Below are 20,611 nucleotides of genomic sequence, written 5' to 3'. Positions count from 1 at the left end.
TCTGAACACAATGTAAATTAGAAGGACAGTAAAAGAGTTGATAATTGGTGCCATTGCTTGGCAGCATTCTGACAAACAAATTTTCTGTTTATACTGCGGGATGACCCCGGTCAGAGGAGATCCCAAAATAGAGAGAGAATACAAGAAACCGCACCATGTTTAGCAGTCACGGATTGATTGTGTGAAATTACACAATCTGCCAAAAACCACAGTAAAACAAGAGATGTGATGGGGAGAAAATCTATTTTTCAGCGGGGTTTTTCTTTTTATTACAGCTCAGAACAGCATATGACCGTTTATTTATGCGGCTTCTGTACTAAAACTGAATTTCTCCCTTTGCGATGACATCAAAGCATAACAAGCAAATATCTTCTAACAATACTTTTTGAGCAGCCGTTAGTCGCAATCTGTTAGCTTTGTATTGTTAGAAATCTTGCAGTATTGTGAAGAAGACACATTTCAAGAAACAATCCGTTATTCATAGCAGATGATTTTTTTTTCTTCTTTTGCACACCAGTTTTCGAAGTTTATAACGCAGCTATAAATATAAATATTAAATATTTTCTTGAAATTTCGTTAGAAGATCAAATGTACATCCAAGGAAACTGCTGTCCTGATATTGTTCCCTAAAAACAATTACAATAAAGCAAACTTTTTTTTTTTTTTTTTTTTTTTGATCAAATGCACATTGCAGTTTTATCAGGTTTACACCAGTTTTTCCCATTTCCAGTGTGGTTTACAGTAGATGAATTTACTTAATTTTCTGTTAAATACCTTTCCTATTTGTTTTCCACACACAAACACATAACTAAGGAGGTCACAAATTAATATGAAAACAATTAAATAAAATTAGCCAAAGACACTGGGCCCGGAGGCAATTGCTTGCCTGCCTACATGGTAGCTACGCCACTGAATGAATCCCATGAAGTAGTCTCATTATTTGAATTCGCACTATTCAAAGTTATTATTATATGTAAAGTACGGTGATTGGTTCCAGCTCGACGGAAATAGGTAATGAAAAATTTTAAACATAAGTTTAAAACGCTTCGTTAATAAGTTTATTAACAAAATATTACAGTAAAGGATAAAAAGAATATACTTAATTTAAATTTATTATTAACAAAGTCATATAGTACTGTAATTATAGAAAACAATATAAAAACAAAAAAAATCTAAATATCATTCCTAAAGGTAAGCTTTAGGAATGATATTTACACTGACGAAAACATCTTTATTGTCTTTTAAAATATTTCAGCAGCGTAGACTAAACTGTTTTCTTCTTCTTTAAATCTTTGTACATATGCTGGTAGATGCAAAGTGTTTTATCCACATCTCTGCGAATTTGCACGCTTCGATCGAGGTTAGGGTCAGCATCCATAATTTTTTTCTTCACGACTTCTACAGCTCGAAAGATATCTTCGAATTCCTTGAGAGTGAATTCCTTCACTTGCCCGTTATCTCGTTCTTTGGCATCATTGTCGGCTTCTTCAAACAATCTTTGTTGTTCTAAAAGTAGGAGATCATCATCAGTCAATTCTTCCAAGTGTGGATTGAGCAGTTCCCGAACATTGTCATTTTCTAGTTCATCAAATCCAAGTTCTCTTCCAATATTTGTTATTTCTTCTATAACAATTTCTTCGAAACCACTACTATTTGAACGAGGCAAAATGTGCTTCCACACACGTTGTTTGCAGTTATTTGTTGCCAAGCGTGCTGAATATTTTATATTGCATGTCTGATGTTATAATTTTTCCAGAACTCTGTTAAAGAAATTGCGTCTCCTGTAGTTTTAGCAATTGCCTGTTTAAATGTTGCGATGGTCCTTTGATCCATGGGCTGCAACAAAGATGTGTTTGGCAGAAAAAAAATGATTTTTACATTTTCACATAATGAACCAAGTGTGGTTGGATGACCTGGAGCATTATCCAAAATTAGTAGAACTTTAAATGCGATGTTGCTTTCCTTGCAATATTTTTCAACACCTGGGCAAAAATAGCTTGAAAATGAGTGAGTGAACACAGCTTGGGTCACCCATGCTTTCTTATTTGATTGCCAAATAACTGGAAGTGATCTATAGTTGTATCCTTTTAGAGTGCGAGGATTTGGAGACCAATAAACAAGCATCGGTTTCAATTTAAAATCGCCTTGAGCATTATCTCCCGATAAAAGTGTTATCTTTAAACACTTTAAATCCAGGTTGAGTTTTTTCTTTCTTAGAAATGTATGTTCTGGAAGGCATCCTTTTCCAGAATAAACCGGTTTCATCCACGTTAAATATTTGTTGATCAGTGTATCCACCATCTTCGGTTTATTTTTTTAAAAACAGCAGGATATTTAGATGCTGCATCTAAATATCCTGATGTTTTATCATCTGCACTGGCCACCTCACCGGTAATTTTAACATTATGTTGCTGAACTCGATTTTTAAATCGATCAAACCAACCAGCACTTGCAATAAACGTTTCTTCTACTTCATTATTTTTTTCTTTCACTCTCTTAAACAAATTTAAAGCTCTTGTCTGAATGGATGCTCTTCTAAGGGGAATGTGTTTTTGATTGCAATCCTTAATCCATACAGTTAAAAGATGCTCCATTTCTATCATAGTAATACTTTTATTCCTTGTAGATGTTTGCAAGCCACAAAAAGCTGATGCAACTTTACATTTTTCTTTTATTTCCCCTGCGTGTTTTATAATATTCCGTACCATAGATTCAGGCATTCCAACATCTCGTCCTATTTTAGAGTTGCTATGACCATGTTAATGTCACTCAATCACATCAATTTCTTGCTCTAATCTAATAACGAGCCTCTTCTTTTTTGCATTCATGGTGTTTTTATCTGAAGGAATCATTTTGTTAAGGGCAATTCTTAAAACGATTAAAACAAATCACAAAAACTAACATATATTACAACAGGCAGTAGCACATACACACGCAAAGATGAACGAGTGTAGCAGCATCTAATCGAGGCTGATCGTCTAATACGAGGCTAGCTGCGCTAGCCTCACATTAACTGAATTTGGTTCACATTAAAACGCAACCTGGTATCGTTATACAATTTGCACTGAATTAAATATCGCATTAATCGCGACCTAGCTGTATTTGTATTTTGACTATGTTAAAATCAGCTAAAATTTTTATGCTTTAATGATATGTTTAAATGGGGGTTTTGTGTCCATACACCACTTGGCTGTTCATTTGGACAGGATACATTATTCACACTTTAGCATTTGCTTATATGGGCTTTGCTGGCTGATGAGAAACCAATAGCTTTGAAACAGCTGCCCTGGTGATATCTCAGATTTTCAAATGTAGCAGATTCACCTGTTTAGGTGGTGTATTTTAAAAGATTAGCAACTTAAGAAGGTCCATAGATAACAGTAATTGTCTCCAAGTTGAGCATAAGCCTTAGCACCGAGTACTGGGCATCTGTCTTCAGTGGGGGCAGATTGATTCCTGTGATCAAAAATAAAATACAGTAAGGCACACAAATTTTATTAGATTTTAACTACTTCACTGAAATATCCCCTTGCAGTTCTATAGTTTGTACTGCGTAGGGCTAATAGCCCAGTTCTGGGGATTAAAGGCACATATAACAGTTGTGTGTGTTTAAATTGAAAGAATAACATTTCAATTAAAATGTTATTCACAGTGTGGCATGTATTCACTAATAGAGGCCATCTGCCAGCTGATGCAAAGCAGTTATTAGGTTCAAAACAGTTGTCCTGTCAGTGTCTCATATTTTTAATGAATAGTGGATTCACCTTCTCAAAGGTACTGTAAAATTTAAAACGATATTAGCAGATTGGGGAGATCTGTAGATAACAGTAACTCTGTAAGTTGAACATTGCACTAAACCTAAGTACTAAATACGTTGGCATTGATCTTCATTTGGAGCAGAATGATCCTTGTGATCAAAAATCGAATGCAGTAAAGCATGCTTAATTTTATTTAATTACGTTTTACCAAGAAATCTTTGCTTATTAAAAGACCACTGAAACAGGAATGTTAGTATTTAATGTTTTTCTTTGCCTTGTATTTATGCTTTATAGGAGTAACTGTAAAGAAATTGAATCACAAACAGTTTCTCCTTTTTTTTTTTTTTTTTTTTTTTTGGAGAAAAGTTTTGAAATATTGTGTACATGTCTAGATATATTCTTGATTTGCTCATCATTTTTCAGGCTCATATCAATATAGACAATGTGGAAGGTCTTGAAGATGTAGATCATTGTATAATATTTTTCAACCAAGCTGTCATTTTGTATCATCTTCATCAGTATTATAGTGCTATTGCTATTCTGGACAAGGTATTCCAGTTTATTGAACCTCTTGGTATGTATAAGTCATTTTAATTATTCTATTACCATGGCAAGTAATGTATGTTAATACAGTGACTGAAAACCAATTATGCATGTGCCACAAGAGCCATGAATGATAAATGACTCATAAATAATCTATACTGTAAAAAAAAAAAAAAAATTTATTTTTATTTATTTATTTGAGGATAAATTTGTTTTTATGGACTATCAGCCAAAGATCACACTGAGAGTTTCAAATCACTGTGTAGTGTTGAAATCCACAAGTGTAATTATGCAGCTGCCTTTCAAGTGTTACTCTCATTTTATAATATGAATAAAAACTAGTTATTAATTTTTTTTCCTCTCTTGTGATATATAAAACTTGTTAAATCTTTGTTTCAGCATGTCAAAGTGTATTTTCCAATTTTGTGTGTATAAGATTTGGTCATAGATATGTTATTTGGAGTGCGTATTTTGTAGCGTTGCTATCATAAATTTTTTTCTTAAATACATTAACTTGGTAGTTACTCACAGCTTAAAAGAAATTCAACAAATGAAGACGTACATGTTTTTCAGGTGTCTTATTTTGGATTTCACAGTTCATTTTACATGAAATATTCATTCAATAGATGTGAATTTTCTGCAAAATTCTCTCTCAATAAAAAAAATTGCAATTCTGTAAATTGGCAATTAAAAAAAAATTAAGGTGGGGATTAATAAATTTTAAACTGATAAATTTAATTACTGTGTCCATTAAAGATTAAGATGTATTATTTAGTAAAAACAACTGTTTTTCTCTTTAATAATTATTTTGTACTGCATTTAAATTCTTTTCAGATGAAAACTTAGCTAAGAAAATCTGTTTTCTGCTGCTGGAACTATATCTGTGCACACATCAAGTAAGATACAAATTAGGTGCTTATTATTTATTTATTTTTTACTATAAATAGTATAAATTATATACTTAGAAATAGTTGAATAATATATTTTTGTACTATAAATATTACCATATTTATAACACAGCATTATTTTATTTATCTTTTAAGTGCAAATATTTTAAAAAGTCTTCTCACCCTTAAATTCTAACCACAGAACTGAAAAAAAGGAGATTTCTTGATGTAGAAACTGGTGACAAATAGTGTAAACATAATGTGGGGAGAAAAATAACGATAGTTAATATGTTACATTGTCATTTGTTTACAACCCAAAGTTTCAAACTAGAATCCTATATATGAGGGAATGTTTCACAAAGATAGGATTTTTATCCTGCATAGTCTTCATATATATATATATATATACATTGAAAAACTTGTACTAGCATGCAAGCAGCTGGCCTCCATCTACTACATCAGTGGTGCACAAAGTTGGGAGAGTGGGGGGGGTAAGGTGGCAAAAATTCCTGAGCAAGGATGCAAATATACTTGAGAGTTGTGTTGCATTGCCAGGCACAAATGCACACTACCTCAAGCAACAGAGATATTATAATCTGAGCATATGACTGGGATGTAAGTAACGGTAACAATGGTTCTTCTTCTTCCAGTCACATAGCTCCCTGAAGGGCTGTTGTGGCCACCAACAAATTCTTCCAACTGCATCGATGTGTGCTATATGAGCAGCATCGCAAAGTGTCATGCCCAGAAGTTCACTGCTCCCATTCTTCCACCTAGTTGCAGGTGGAAGGATGGGATTACCTCTGCAGCTCTTCCCCTCAGTTTTTCCTTCCATTATATTCTTCAACAGAAAGTTTTCCCTTCTTACTATATGACCAAAAAACTTGAGTTTTCTTTTGTTGATGACTTGAAGAAGAATTTTAGGCCTGCCAATTTTATTCAATACCCACTCATTTGTTCTTTGATCCAAGTAAGAAATATGCAGTATTCTCCTGTAAACTCTTTTCAGATTCCATCCTTCACATCCATAAGTGGCAACTGTAAAAATTAACGAATCAATGATTCTCAGTTTCATCTTTGGGGCAGATCATGATTTCTCCATAATTTTGTCAGATCAGTGACCAGTGTTTTAGCAATTGCCTGTCGTCTCTTTACATCGTTTGAGCAGTCACTATTTTTATTTATTCTTGACGCTGAGTAATCAAATTCATCGACATCTTGCCCATTAACCTTCACTTTACTGAAATTGAGGTTATCACCAATCACCATAATTTTAGCTTTACACACATTCAGAAACAATCCTTTTTTCTTACTTGCTTCACATACTCTCCTCAGAGTTTCTTTAAGATGATCCTTAGAATTACAAATTGGCACAATATCATCTGCATAACAAAGGTTGTTTATCATCAGTCCTCCAATTTTGATGCCAGTCTTGAAATCTTCCAAAGCTTCACGCATGATATCTTCAGCATAAAGATTAAAGGGGTGAGGTGACAAAATACAGCCCTGCCTGACACCGTTACCTATTGTGAAAAAGTCCGTGTTTCCCGTGTTCGTTCTCACAGTTCCTTCCTGTTTCTGGTACAGTAACTTAATCAGCTGAATTATGTGGATTGGGAAACCCATAAGTCATCATTTCCCATAGTTTCGCATGTTGAACACAATCAAATGCTTTTGCATAATCTATAAAACACAAAACGACTGGAACATTGAATTCTTTGAATTCTTCTCAACCCAACAATGGTTGAGCTGACTTAAAAGTTAGTTGTTTAAGATTGTAAACCAATAGGACAGCACACTAAAATTTGTGCTTGTGTGAGAAACACTTGGTGTCCACGTGCTGATTGAATGCTGCTGACCTGATAGATTAACTTTCAATTCCTTAATTTTGTTTTTAGTTGTATCATGTATATGACTGTTGCTCTGAATGTGTAATTCTGAGCAGTAGTCAAAAATGTGCAGTATTATTCAGTATCAGTGCAGGAAAAGTTAACAGCACAATGACTTTAACCACTTTGCTTGCTTGCTTTTTTCTTTTTTTTCCCTTGTCCCTCCCCATCATTAGAGTGGTATATACTGGACACTGATCTCGCTGGCTTAAAGTCTAGCAAACTATAGCCTTCAAATATATGCAGAACTTTCAGTGTGTGATATCATTCTTTAATGTATCATTTGGAGGAATATTATATGATGTGCCATGCCCTCCTCCTTTGCTATTCCTATTTGAGATCAACTTGACATAGGTGCATACTTTAAATAACAACTGTATTAGGATTAAATTTGATTTAAACTAAATAGAAAATTGCAAAATGCTGTTTATGCAAAGATTTTTGGAAGTCTATTTTCAAAAACACTGATGCTTACTTAATGATAGTAAACTTTTATTTTATTGAGTTGTCATTAGTTGTAAATAAAATTACTTTTTTTTATATAATAGCCAGAAAAGGCATTGGGTTTAGTAGGATACATAGAAAACATGCTGTTTGGAGGTAACAACAAATCTAATTCAAATGGAAAGAATCAGTCTGGTGAAAAAGAAAAGGATAAAGACAAAGAGAGAGAAAGCAGCAAAGAAAAGGAAGGCAAGGACAAAGAATCTAAAGAACATGAAGCTAATCTAAATGAAATATATAGGCCTAAGCTGCAGCAGGTATGGATTAAGGTTCTGTTTCTCTGTATTTATGGTCTTGTCTCTTTAGTACAATTTAACCTTTTCACAAATGAAAAGGTTGAATTGCCCAAATATGCATGAACTCTCCATGGTCATTTTTCAATTGGGATGGTCTCAGTGGAGCTTCTTTGTGAAATTTCCAAAGTTTCTACAAATGAAAACTTTGTGTGTGTGTATATATATTATATTATATTATGCTCATAAATATTAAATTCTTATTTTTACATGATTTCCCAACATAATAAAATTATCGAAAATCAAACCAAAACATTTTTTTCGGAAATAATATCTTATATATTTATTTATATATATCACTTACTTTGATTGTCAACTTATAGATCTGAATTCTCTGGAATTCAGATTCTCTAGAATTCTGGAATCAAAATGTTGATTTGTAAAATGCAAATCAGTGTTTTGCTGTTTGAAAAATCCTTTTAAAATAAAAAATTGTACTTGTTCGTGAACAGGTTAAAGCAGTCATTCTCAGCAAAAATGCTCTTTTCCCCCCAGCCCTTGAAGGGTATTCAGCAGGGGGAGAGCATTTTTAGACATCTTGGGGGTTCGTATTGCTATTCTCGGTTTTTTTTTTTTTTTTTTTTTTATGAAAACCCCAAACATGAAAGGTATTAGAAACTATAGTATTAAGTACCGTGGAAACTATAGTATTAAGTACCGGGTTGGAGGTTGAGAAGACGAAAGAAGATATTTGTTGACATTAGACTTGAACTTCTGTAGACTGAAATTTTCAGGAAATATGTATGAAGGAAGGAAGGTTGTTCCAGAAAACGGCAGTTGAATGAATAAACGAGGAAGATGGAAAGTTGGTTCTCTAGAAGTTGGACAGTAAATGGATGTTGGCTGGTGGCAGCATGTGTTCGGACTGTTTTGAAAGAGAGAGCGAGAATTATAGAAGCCAATTCAGAAGAACAGTGCCCATGGAAGTTTCTGTAGAAAAGGCATACAGCAGAAATAGAACGTCTGTGAGACAGAGAGGAGAGACTCTGTTAGAGATGAGTCATTAATTAATCTAATTGCCTTCTTCTGAATGAAATCTAGAAGCCTGAGAGTGGTTTTGGGGGCACTGCCCCAGTTGTGTGTGTATATAAGGGAACAATATTCCATGGTAGAGTGGATTTACATGTTTTACAGAGTGAACACCTGTTTGGAAGAAAAGAAGTGCCAAGAGTGAAAGAGAAAACCAGGTTTCTTTGATGCAAAGGAAGCAATATTTGTAATGTGCTTGTACCAAGAGAGATTAGAAGTCAGGGTAATCCCCAAAAGAGAGACATCATCTTGTCTAGAAATCCAAGTGTCGCCAAAGATAAGCATAGGAGAAGAAGAATCCTTTTTGCGAGATATAACACAGGGCTGAGTTTTAGAAGGATTGAAGTCAACTAAGTTGTCTTTGCCCCACTGGAGAATTACATGGATATCGGCATTTAAGGAATTGGTAGCAGATATTCGAGAAGTTGAAGCTGATTGAGCAGGGCGAGGTTTTTCAAACTGGAAAGTGGAATGCAATATGCTATCATCAGCAAAACTATGGATAGGATTTCTGGCTAATGGAAGAAGGTCATTAATAAACAAGAAAAAATGTGTGGGGGAAAAGAACTGAACTTTGAGGGACACCAGCATTAGTGGAGAAGTTAGAAGACAGAGCCATCTACCATCACCCTCAGTGAGCAGTCAGAGAGAAAACTCGATAACCAATTAATAAAAAACAGTTGGCAAACCATAAGATAGAAGCTTGTTTAGAAGACCTTTATGCCAAACACGATCGAAAGCCTTTGAGATGTCAAGAGCAACTGATTGTGTTTCAACAAAATTTTCCATTGCATTAGTCCATAAATGGGTAACATAAGCCAGAATATCACTAGTGGATCGACACTGACGGAATCCATAGTGGCAATCGTTGATCGGGCGGAAGGTTTCTAGGTAGTTTAAGAGTTGGCGGTTAATTGATTTCTCCATTACTTTAGAAAAGGTAGAGATAATTGCAATGGGACGATAATTGGATGAGTGATTTGTCACCCTTTTTGGGAACTGGCTGGATATGGGCAAATTTCCAAACAGAAAGAAAAACACCTTTGGAATAAGAAAGGGGGGGAAGGTAGCAAAGAACAGGTGTAAGTTCGGGAGCACAAGTTTTGAAAACAAGTGCAGAAATACCAATCAGAACTTGGAGCTTTCTTAGCATCAAGATTCTTCAAAATCCTTTTGATGGAAGACCACAGGAGGCATTGAATGGGAATGGTGGGAGGTGTTTTACCAATATCATTAATACACGAGTTTGAAGAAAAATGGGATGCTAGCAGGTCAGCTTTATCCTTGGCTGAAGTGACAACATAACCATCTGGTTTTGGCCAGGTGGGAAGGAGCAGCAGTGCGTAGCACACGCTTCTTGATTAGACCAGGGTTCGAGCCCGTCACCACCAAATACGGAGGATGTGGAAAGGTCAGGGAATGACCACCGCATATCCCTGGAGCAATATGGCCTTAGCTGCTAATGCTCCTAAAAACCAAATAACAACAACAACATCTGGTTTTGACAGAGGTGAGAGCAGAGATGGGCAAAAGTTGTGACCAATAGCTTTGGCAAGAGACTAGAATGCTCGACTACCTTTAGGGCAAGAAGCAAGTTTTCTACTCCAAGCCTGTTCAAAATCTAGTTTGGACTGATTAATAACTGCTTTACAATTGTTGCGAGATTTGGTGTAGGCAGAAAATGAAACTGAACAATTGGAAACAAGCCAATTGCGATATGCAACATTCTTCACTTGAACAGCCTTAGCACATTTATTGGAAAATCAAGGTTTAGATAAAGGACGAGATTTTAAAATGGGATGTGGAATAAAGGATTCCATTCATACAAGAATAATTTCACTGACGTGATCTGAGCAAATGTTGACATCAGAAGTTTTGAAACAGTAATCCGACCAAGGAAAAGAAATCTCGCAAGTCATCCCATTTTGCTTTCTTGTAATGCCAAACAACACGAGGTTGAGAATAGCCATGAGGTAAAGGCTCCATTGGAGAAGAGACAATCACCAAGTTGTAATTAAGGTGCCTAAAGGACCACTCACTTGACCGTGTACTTAGAAAGGTTGTTTGTGAGAAAAAGATGAAGCGTGTTGGCTGTATAATTAGGATTGTCCGGTATTCTGGTAGGTAAATGAACAATCTGTGTGAGGTCATTAGCAATTGCAATTGACCTCGACCTTGGCATCTCGACCAGCTGGGTCTGTGTGACTAGAAAACGGAAGCCAAATGGAGTTGTGAACAATAAAATCACCAAGGAACATTACCTCATTGTTAGGAAAGTTGGACTGGAGATATAATCAAGTTGTAAAGAGAGGAAGTCAAAGAGTTCCAAGTGATTAGTGGAGTGGGGAGAACAGTAGAAACAACAGATGAATTTGACAGAATGAAGTAGAGAGATTTTAAGCCAGAGAAGATTCCAAATTACCAAGTCTCTGACGGGGAATATTGGAATGGACATATGCACAAGTACCACCTTTGAGGCAAAAGGACTCATACAGCGAATAATTTGGGCAACTGAGATGAGCAGTGGTTGAATTAACCGATAACTGAGATTGTCATAAAAAGTACATGGGGTTTGGCAGACTGTAAGTGCAAATGGACATCATTGAGATTAGAACTGAGACCACATATATTTGTGAAATGAACTAGGACGTGTTTGGGAGATTTAGATCTTTTCACAAATAAGCTTACTCTAATAGTTTGACAATTTATGGTGTATTCAATAGTAAGAAAAGGTGGGGGGGGCATGCTGTATGAAGTAATGAAATTTTTGGATATGGCGTACACGTCGTAAGAATATACCCAGATTCTTTATATAACGTGGCCTCGACAATGCCCTTGCATACACACTACTTGGACTCCCTCCAGTCACTATTTGGCAGAGTAGGGATAGCAAGATTATACTAAAGCCTCCTAGAGAGTTACCAATATATTCAATCCGGTGTACTAACTATCAGCCAGCCTGCAAACAGTTTTAGAGCTGTATCCTCGAAATGAAAGAAGTTTGGATCTCAGCATGGTGTTCTTAATAACCTCAAAAAACACCAGTCATTCTGTATGATGGAAGAGATATAAATTAAATATCAGTGAATAAGTAGAAGTCAGTGACTTATTTATTTGGCAGGCTTATTATTTTTAATAATCTTTGCAATTAATTTTTTTTAATTGCAATTATTATTTTTAATAATCTTTGCAATAATTAAAATTTTATCATTAAATACTTTTTTTACCATATTTGATTATTTTTATCAGCCATTATTGTTTAAATTATCTAAAATTACAGTATAATCGTTTTGGTGTCTAGATTAATTGCTTCTTGAAATCCAATAAAAACTGCAGTTTTTTCTTTCCTGTGCACATATATTGCAACATAAAATCATTGTTTTTCGTGTTATCCCAGATACATCATCACACAATTTATTTGCTAGCACTATTAGTGCTAGCAAATAGTGATCCTGCAGGATGCATAGTGAAGTAGTATCAGATTTAGTGATTCAAGCAAATTTTGCTAATCTTATTGTTCTTTTTAAATAATTTCTGCAATGAATTCTAGCAAATAGTGTGCTAGCAAATTTCTGAATATTGATTATTTACAGCACTTTTGTTGCATATTTTCTGACACTGATGGTATAGGTAATATCTTTCATTTGAGTTGGATGCTCCGATTAAACAGATGGTAGTGCGTTTCTGTCAGTCTTGCCTTAAGCACTCTGGCAGTTTTGTGTTGTCAGAATTGGAATTACAAAATTACATCCACTTGTGCTCGATAAATTTTACAAGCCAATATTAAACTGTCTTTTCTCTTAGTTTATCTTCTTTTTTAAACTAGAGAAGGAAATAAAGGAAAATCTAAAAATATGTATTATTCTTACAATTGTTCGACAAGGCATTTTGTTTTTATTTTTACTATTTGATTTTTATTATTTCTTATTGTTAGTTATATACATGCAGAAAAATGCTCCAGTTTTGATGCTTTTGCAGACCTAATTGCTACAAACCTCATTATTATGAAACATGAAAATTTATATCCCTTGAACTTTGTATTAACAGAATTCTACTGTAGAAAGAAAGGTGCCAGCTATTTTAAAAAAAAAAAAAAAAAAATTCATGGTGAGACTTCAGATATTTCTGTATATAATCCTGGCACATGTACTTTTTTTAATCAAACTTATACTGTTTTTGATATTTGATTTTTTTTTTTTTTTTTTGTTGTTGTTTTCTTTATTTATGAATTTAAATCTCTATTTGTGAATTTAATATGCTGAATTTTTTATTTCAGTACAGAGCAAGATGCTATATAATGCTGAAATCAGCGAAAGCATGCAAAAGGGAAATCAAGAGTTTGATGACATCAGGAATTGTGGGTAAAACTTATTTTATTTTTATTTTCTTTTTCAAATCCTCTAATATATTTTATTCCTCAAACTTGAAACTAGCATCAGTGACTTAACTTAAGCTTTTGATATTTATTCTAAATCCATATGTGGTGTTGATATTGCAATACCCTAGATGTGTCAGTTGCCTCAAATAGAATGGTAAATTTTTCTTTAAATCAAGGTAACTTGTGCAACATGCCATTTAAATATTACAGAAAGCGGTGTCTTGGTGTCACTTTTTTCCATCACAAAAAATATGTGACAGTATAAATATACTCTCTCTCTCTCTCTCTCTCTCTCTCTCTCTCTCTCTCTCTCTCTCTCTCTCTCTCTCTCGTTTGCTCTCTGCACAATTTTAGCTTGCTTCTGGTCAGCATCTGTAGTTATTCCCACACACAGACTTGCTGCTTCCAAAACCTAGTCTTGACCATTCAAGATTTTTGTAACCAGCAACACAATCACTGCCCAGATGCAGATTACAGTGGTAGTTGCCATCTATGTAGCAATTATGTTGGCTTTGGAATGAGTTTTCATTTGAATTAAATTTCTAACTACTTAATTTTTAAATATATATGTCTGTTAAAGTTATTTCCAGATTTGAATTTTACATAACATCCTGAAGTAGTTGTGCAGATCTTTTTTAAAAATTCTGGTATTGATGGAAATTAATGGAGTGATCCTGCAGGATGCATAGTGAAGTAGTATCAGATTTAGTGATTCAAGCAAATTTTGCTATCTTGTTCTTTTTAAATAACTTCTGCAATGACTGACTGGTGTCAGTTTAAGCTGATAAATTGGGCCTGTTCCAAAGGTTCACTGTAGTTTTTCCCTGAAAAAAATTTCTTGATATTGTTGGTACATGTGAAGAAAGTTTTGATACTCTGTCTTCGTCGTGTTTGTGATTTTGGGACAGAGGTTCTTGAGGAATGGAATTGAGATGCGGTTGGAATTGAAGATTTTGATCTGAAGATTCCTAAATTTATGGGTAGCACCTTCAGTGGGGTGGGGTTTTTTTTTTTTGTCAATTGTTGTGGATAACTATTTTTGAAGGTGTTTTGAGATGACATAATTGCTAAAACCACCAATTCTGATACTCTATAAAACCAGGTTTCTTGCCAAAGGTCAACACAACCAGCACAGGGAGGTTAAAGAAACATACTTAATTCAACTAGTGATAATTTAACAGGAGGGAGGGGGGGGAATCGCTTAAAGAATGCTTGGATCAAAATCTTTAAAATTTTGTTTACAAGCCAAACTTCCTTTATCATCACCATGCCTCCATAACATGATGTCTCTCCCAACAATCTGATGTGAAATATTATAGCCAGTTCAAGAATTTGCAACTGGCAAATCATTTTGTGCAGGAATATTCTCTATAGACTGATCAGAAGCAAACCGGAGCTACACAGTTACTGTTTTGTTTTGTTATTGATTTCTTTTTAATATTGAATAATTCACCATATTACAGCGGGGCTTTGACTCCCATTAACATTGGCATCCGATATTCTCTGAAACCATTTGGTTTACACTTCATAAGAGCTTTCATTTTAAGGATTAATGATATTTGCAGGAACTGGTGGCTTTCCAACACAGCTGGGAACTATGACTGGGTGGAAATTTTCAGGCATGTTGGCGGAGGAAGCCTTGGCCGATCAGTGCACAGAATGTCACTCGTACAATTGTTCTCAGCATCTTTATTATTGTTCAGCACATCCTCCCCTTTGTTTTGAAATACATAAAGGGCATTGTTATTCTTTATTTATCTTCTGTTTGATGTGGTTGTTCAGTGTAAACAGAGTGCATTTTTGTGAATTATAATTAATTTAGTAACGAATGGGCCTGGAGTACTGGGGTCCATAGTTTATAATATACGTAAGTTAGTTATAATCCAGTTTAATACAAATATATACTAACAAAATCAGTAGCTTTCGAGACACGTGTCTCTTTGCCAACTGACAAATTAAATACAAAAATACAATGAGCTGAGTGAGGCACGTTAATCATGCGTCATTGTTGTTGCACGGACGTGCGCCTTTCTACACCACTGATCATCCAGCATTAAAACGGTTGTCTCTAGGATGGGATGTAGACGTATGCCTTTCTGGCGATTTAATGCCTTTGGATTGTTTACTATGTTGAGTGACTCTAGCCATAGGCAGTGGCGAAAGTGTCGTGAGTGGTCTACTATTTCAAAGTCACGTTTGGGGTCAAGATCGTGGTTGGTGGCCCAAAAATGTTCCGCGACCGCGGACTGGTCAGTTTCGGCAAGCCGGATTGCTCTGTCGTGTTCCGTGAGGCGATCCTGGAGACGCCTTGATGTTTCTCCTATGTAGCAACTGTTACAGTCTCTACAGGTGATGCAATATACCACATTGCTGCGTAAGACAGGTGTGACAGGGGTCTTCACGCTGGAGCCAAGTGAACATAGGTTCCTGCAGGGTAATTGCACACATTTGATGTTGTAACTTCTAAGGACCTTCGAGATCCGTCCTGACACGCCTGGATAATAGGCAATGTAGGCGGACGATATACCGACTTGGTTCGGTGGTCTTGGGTTGGATGTGAGTTCTTCTGCCTGTAATAGGCATCTGCTTAGTACATGGGATGGATAACCACATTTGGTTAGGTCCGCCTTCACACGGGAGATCTCATTACGCCTAATTGTGTCTGTGCTGGAATGGCTCCAAGCCCTGGAGAATAGGGTGCGGGCAGTGCTATTGAGATGGCTTGGTGGGCCGGATCTGTAGTTAGTGAATTGACCGCACCACATAGGTTTGCGGTATACTGAGGTCTCTAGATGTGGGCCTACGCGATGCACTAGGACGTCTAGGAACGGGAGCGTACCGTTCACCTCTAATTCTATGGTAAACTTGATGAAATTAGATAGGGAGTTTAGGTATTCCAGCAGTGCAGTTTCAGAACCATGTGGTATTACGGTAAAAATATCGTCAACGTATCTACACCATGTTGTAATAGGTGTAGGTGGGTTCTGGTGTAGTGTATCTGCTCCTCCAGATCTTCCATGGCGATGTTGGCTACTACGGAACTGACAGGGGCACCCATAGCAGTGCCATGTACCTGCTGGTAGAGTGAATCCTCAAAAGTGAAGATGCTGCTTGATAAGCATAGGTTGAGGGTGGTACAGATGTCATCAGTGGATAGTGATGTCCTGGATTGGGGGCTTAAGTCGTTCTCGAGGAGCCTTCTGGCGCAGTGCACGGCCTGTTGGACGGGAATTGAAGTGAATAAAGAAACCACATCAAATGATGGCATGACAGTGTAACGTGCCTCGCTCAGCTCATTGTATTTTTGTATTTAATATGTCAGTTGACAAAAAGACACACGTCTCGAAAGCTACTGATTTTGTTAGTATATATTTGTATTAAACTGGATTATAACTAACTTACGTATATTATAATTAATTTAATTGTGGTTATTTTTGAATTTTATTAATTAAATAAATTTAAATTAACCATGGCTCCTAAAGTGCAAGTTAAGGATGAAATTTCCATTGAGTGAAGCAAGAGATGATAAAAACATGGAGTAAAAAATAGTGATTAGTGCGTGAATATGATTTCCCTCAATCGACCATTTCTACTATAGTTAAACAAAAGGACATTTTGAAGTGCATTAAAGTTAGTGATGATTCCACATAAGAGCAGAGACTTGATTGTGGAAATGGAAAGCCTGTTGTTAATATGGATAAGGAAAAAGCAGAAGGGTGATATATTGCCTAGACAGTTTATCTGCAAACATGCTAAGCAGATCTGTGATGATCTAGAACTTAAAGCTTCATCAACCAGTGGTAGCACGATATACTTTGAAGACTTTAAAACCAGCAGAGACTGGATCTAGCACTTCAAAAAAAGAGTAAATATTAACAGTGTTCTAAGGTAGGGCTGTCCAAACCGCAGGCCGCATGTGGCCCTACTGGTGGGTTAGGTGTTGATTTTCACTAGCGAAAAAATAAAACTCTTGTCGCAAAACACTACTTGCAAGTGCAAGCCTAGCTTCTACGCGTGACTTCAAGTGCATTTCGTTGTGTCCATGCTAGATGTCTCGTTTCAACGTGCATGCTTCGAGGCAGGTCGTTCGTCCGTCTGTTTACCAAAGTTGTGTCACCGGGGCTCACCAAATTACTACTTATTGTCGAACAACCATGTCTCACAAGAAAAGAAAAATTGAAGAAGAAAAGCGAGTGTCAAAGCCAATGGGAATCAGACTATTTGATTACAAACAACAAGAATAAAATTAATGTCTTGTTTGCATACAGGTTTTGTCAGTGCCTAAAGAGTATAATGTGAAACTACACTACATTACACAGTAAACGATTTGAAATGTATATTGGGGAATCAAAAAACACCATTATTGCAGAATATAAGAAGAAATTGATGCATCAAACCAATTTTTTTTTGCTAAACTTAGCACTGCACAAAGTTCTAGCCTTGCCGCTTCGTACAAAGTAGCATTGGAGTTAGCAAAAGCAAAAAAGCCTTTTAGTGACTGTGTGATTGTGAATAAATGTGCAATTGAAATGGCAAAACAATTTAATGAGCCGAAATTAGCCAAGAAGTTCGAAACAGTGGCATTATCTCATCAGACCATCGCAAGGCGGGTAGAACACATGGATCAATACGTTTCAAAAAAGCTGTGTGATTCAGTGGCAAAATGTGAGTACTTTTCATTGTGTCTAGATGAAAGCACTGATCAAGCAAATATACGTCAACTTTTAATTTTTGTGCGAAATATTCAGGACGACTTTACTATTAATGAAGAACTGCTCAGTCTTATATCTTTGCATGGGACTACTAAAGGTACTGATATTTTCGAAGCAGTTATAAACTAGGGAGGATTCGATAAATGTCCCTGCATTGTCACTGATGGGGCCAAAACTATGACGGGGACTGGAATTGGGTTTTGTGGACTATTGAAACAAAATAATATTAATTGCCCTACCATTCAATGCATCATTCATCAAGAAGCACTCTGTAGAAAATCCTCTACGTCAAGCCAATGCCATGAAAGTAGCTGTAAAAGAAACCAATATTATACGAGGAGGTTATAGATCTCTGATCTATCGTAAGTTTCGCGATTTCTTGAGCGAAATGGGTGGTACATATGGCGATTTGCTTCTCCATTCTGATATTCGCTGGTTAAGTGCCAGAAAATGTCTGCAGCACTTTTTTGCCATTCAGAAAGAAATGCCCATATTTCTTAAAAACGAAGTAAAGTCTGACACGACAGAACTTGAAAATCAAATGCAAGATCCCACCTTTTTATCTGACCTTGCATTTTTGACAGATATGACCAACCATTTGAATGAGTTGAACTTAAAACTGCAGGGCAAACAACAGAATATTGCCAACTTATGTGGTCATTTGAATGGTTTTAAAAGTAAATTGAAGCTTTTGAAATCAACATTGGCCAATAATATTTTTACTTTTTTTCCTAATTGCAAAAATTTGAAGAAATGAAGAATTTTGAGAGAACGTCATTTTCAGCTCATAAAGTGCATTGAAACAATCATGGAGGACTTTGAGAATCGATTTGGCAATATTAAGGAAATTGAAGAGGATATTTCAGTTTTCATTCAACCATTGACTGTCAGCATTGAAAACTTAAGATCTGACCTCCAACTGGAATTGTGTGATTTGCAATCCGACCCTTTTTATACTGGCAGAATCAAAAAAGGAGAAGATTTTTTAAAATTATTACCAAGAGAGTGCTATCCGAAATTGAGGGACTTTGGACTCAAGATGTACTCGATGCTCTGGAGCACATATCTTTGCAAAAGCACTTTTTCAATGATGAAATTCATAAAATCCAAATACAGATGGTCATTGACAGATAAATAACTTTCACATTTACTGCAATTGGCAACTACAAGCATCGATATTGATATAGCTACATTAGTAAATGAAAACAAACAACTTCAGAGCTGTCGTTAAAATGAAATAATAATTATAAACAATTGTATCTTGTTTACTGTTTCAATAAAAACTTTTAGAAGTGCTTGCTAAACCTAATGGTAGGACTCTCCAAATATTTTAATATCGTACTGTATCTATTATTCTGGGAGATGTAGTCCTCGGATTACCTAAGGTTGGACAGCCCTGTTCTAAGGCATAGAGAGGCACCCAATGCCAACAAAGAAGCAGCTGAGGCCTTAAAAATTGAATTCCAAGAGCTCATTCATCAGAAGGGTTTTCTTCCCCAGCAGGTTTTTAATGTTGACAAAATGGCCTCTTCTGGAAATAAATGCCCAGGAGAACATTCATCACTAACGCTAGTTTACTTGGGCATATGCCTACGAACAATAGGCTCACTCTCCTGTTGGGTGCCAATGCCTCTGGAGATTTTAATAGAATAGAATAGAATCTTTAATTGCAGCAATGATAGACATACAATTAGTCACGGCATGGTAGTGCCAGGGGTTAACAAAACATATTTACAAATGAGATACACATGAGAAAAAAGATAAATCAGATTATTAACAAAGCACAGTTTTACATTTTCAGTTCGACGAGGATACCCTTCCTGTATTTTTTATTATTGACCACTTCTTGGAGGTCCCCGTCGATGGCTTGCAGTGAGGGCAACATTTGCTTTGGCAGGAATCTGTCGGTTAGTACTAGCCGGTTACGGTTTGCTAGCAGCTGTGCTGAAGACCGGAGATAAGGGGGAGGAATGCGCCAAGAGCAGTGATCCCAGAAGTTCGGCTCTGTAATTTTACCGGTGGCCATCTTGATGGTGAACAGCAGCCTTCTTTCTCCGATGTAGGACCGGAGCCTGCGTAGGTGAAGAGCTTCTGCTAACTGCGTTGATCTGAGAGCTGGGGGAAGGTGGAGTTTGCTGTTGGCCCATTTTAGAAGCCAGAATTCGGCAGAGAATATTCTTTTAATGTTGGATTCTGCGGCTGATGCCCATATCTCTGAAGCATACAGTATTGTCGGGTAAAGGATTGATACGATGTATCTTTTTACCAGTTGTGGGTCGGTGGTGTGGAGCAGCTGTTGTTTGGCGACCCAGCATAGTGAATTCAGCCTCGACTGTATGAGGTTTATGTGATCGTTGAAAGATAGTTTGGAGTCGAAGACGACCCCCAGATCTTTGTGTGTTTGAACACTTGGAACTGAGGAGCCGTTAAGCACAGGCTCCAACGTTGTTGGGCTGTCCTTTAGAGAATAAGTTATTTGTGCCGATTTTAGGGGGTTGATTTGGAGGTTGAAGGTATTGAGGTAGTCAGCCATGTCCTGCAGTTTGCTAGTGATTTGCTGAATGATTTCGGCTGCCGAGTTGGATGGCGATATTCTAGTAAGGAGCTTGACATCTTTG

At 36.3% G+C, this 20,611-nt stretch overlaps 1 protein-coding gene across 2 annotated transcripts in view; it reads left to right on the top strand.

Annotated features, from left to right (window-relative positions):
* The window catches only part of Not10 (CCR4-NOT transcription complex subunit 10), a 92,660-nt gene that overhangs the window by 19,281 nt on the left and 52,768 nt on the right, over positions 1–20,611 (top strand). For both annotated transcript variants that reach the window (XM_090382242.1, XM_090382240.1), the window contains exons 3-6: positions 4,182–4,332; positions 5,136–5,197; positions 7,626–7,838; positions 13,180–13,260. In XM_090382242.1, the coding sequence (XP_090238368.1) occupies positions 4,182–4,332; positions 5,136–5,197; positions 7,626–7,838; positions 13,180–13,260 (507 nt within the window). The remainder of the gene's footprint in view (positions 1–4,181; positions 4,333–5,135; positions 5,198–7,625; positions 7,839–13,179; positions 13,261–20,611) is intronic.

The sequence above is a fragment of the Mastigoproctus giganteus genome, chromosome 10, assembly GCF_048544385.1.
Source record: "Mastigoproctus giganteus isolate SK-2022 chromosome 10, ASM4854438v1, whole genome shotgun sequence".
Lineage (NCBI taxonomy): Eukaryota > Metazoa > Arthropoda > Arachnida > Uropygi > Thelyphonidae > Mastigoproctus > Mastigoproctus giganteus.
Note: the sequence above shows the minus strand (reverse complement) of the source record. Positions and strands in the feature narration are given on the sequence as shown.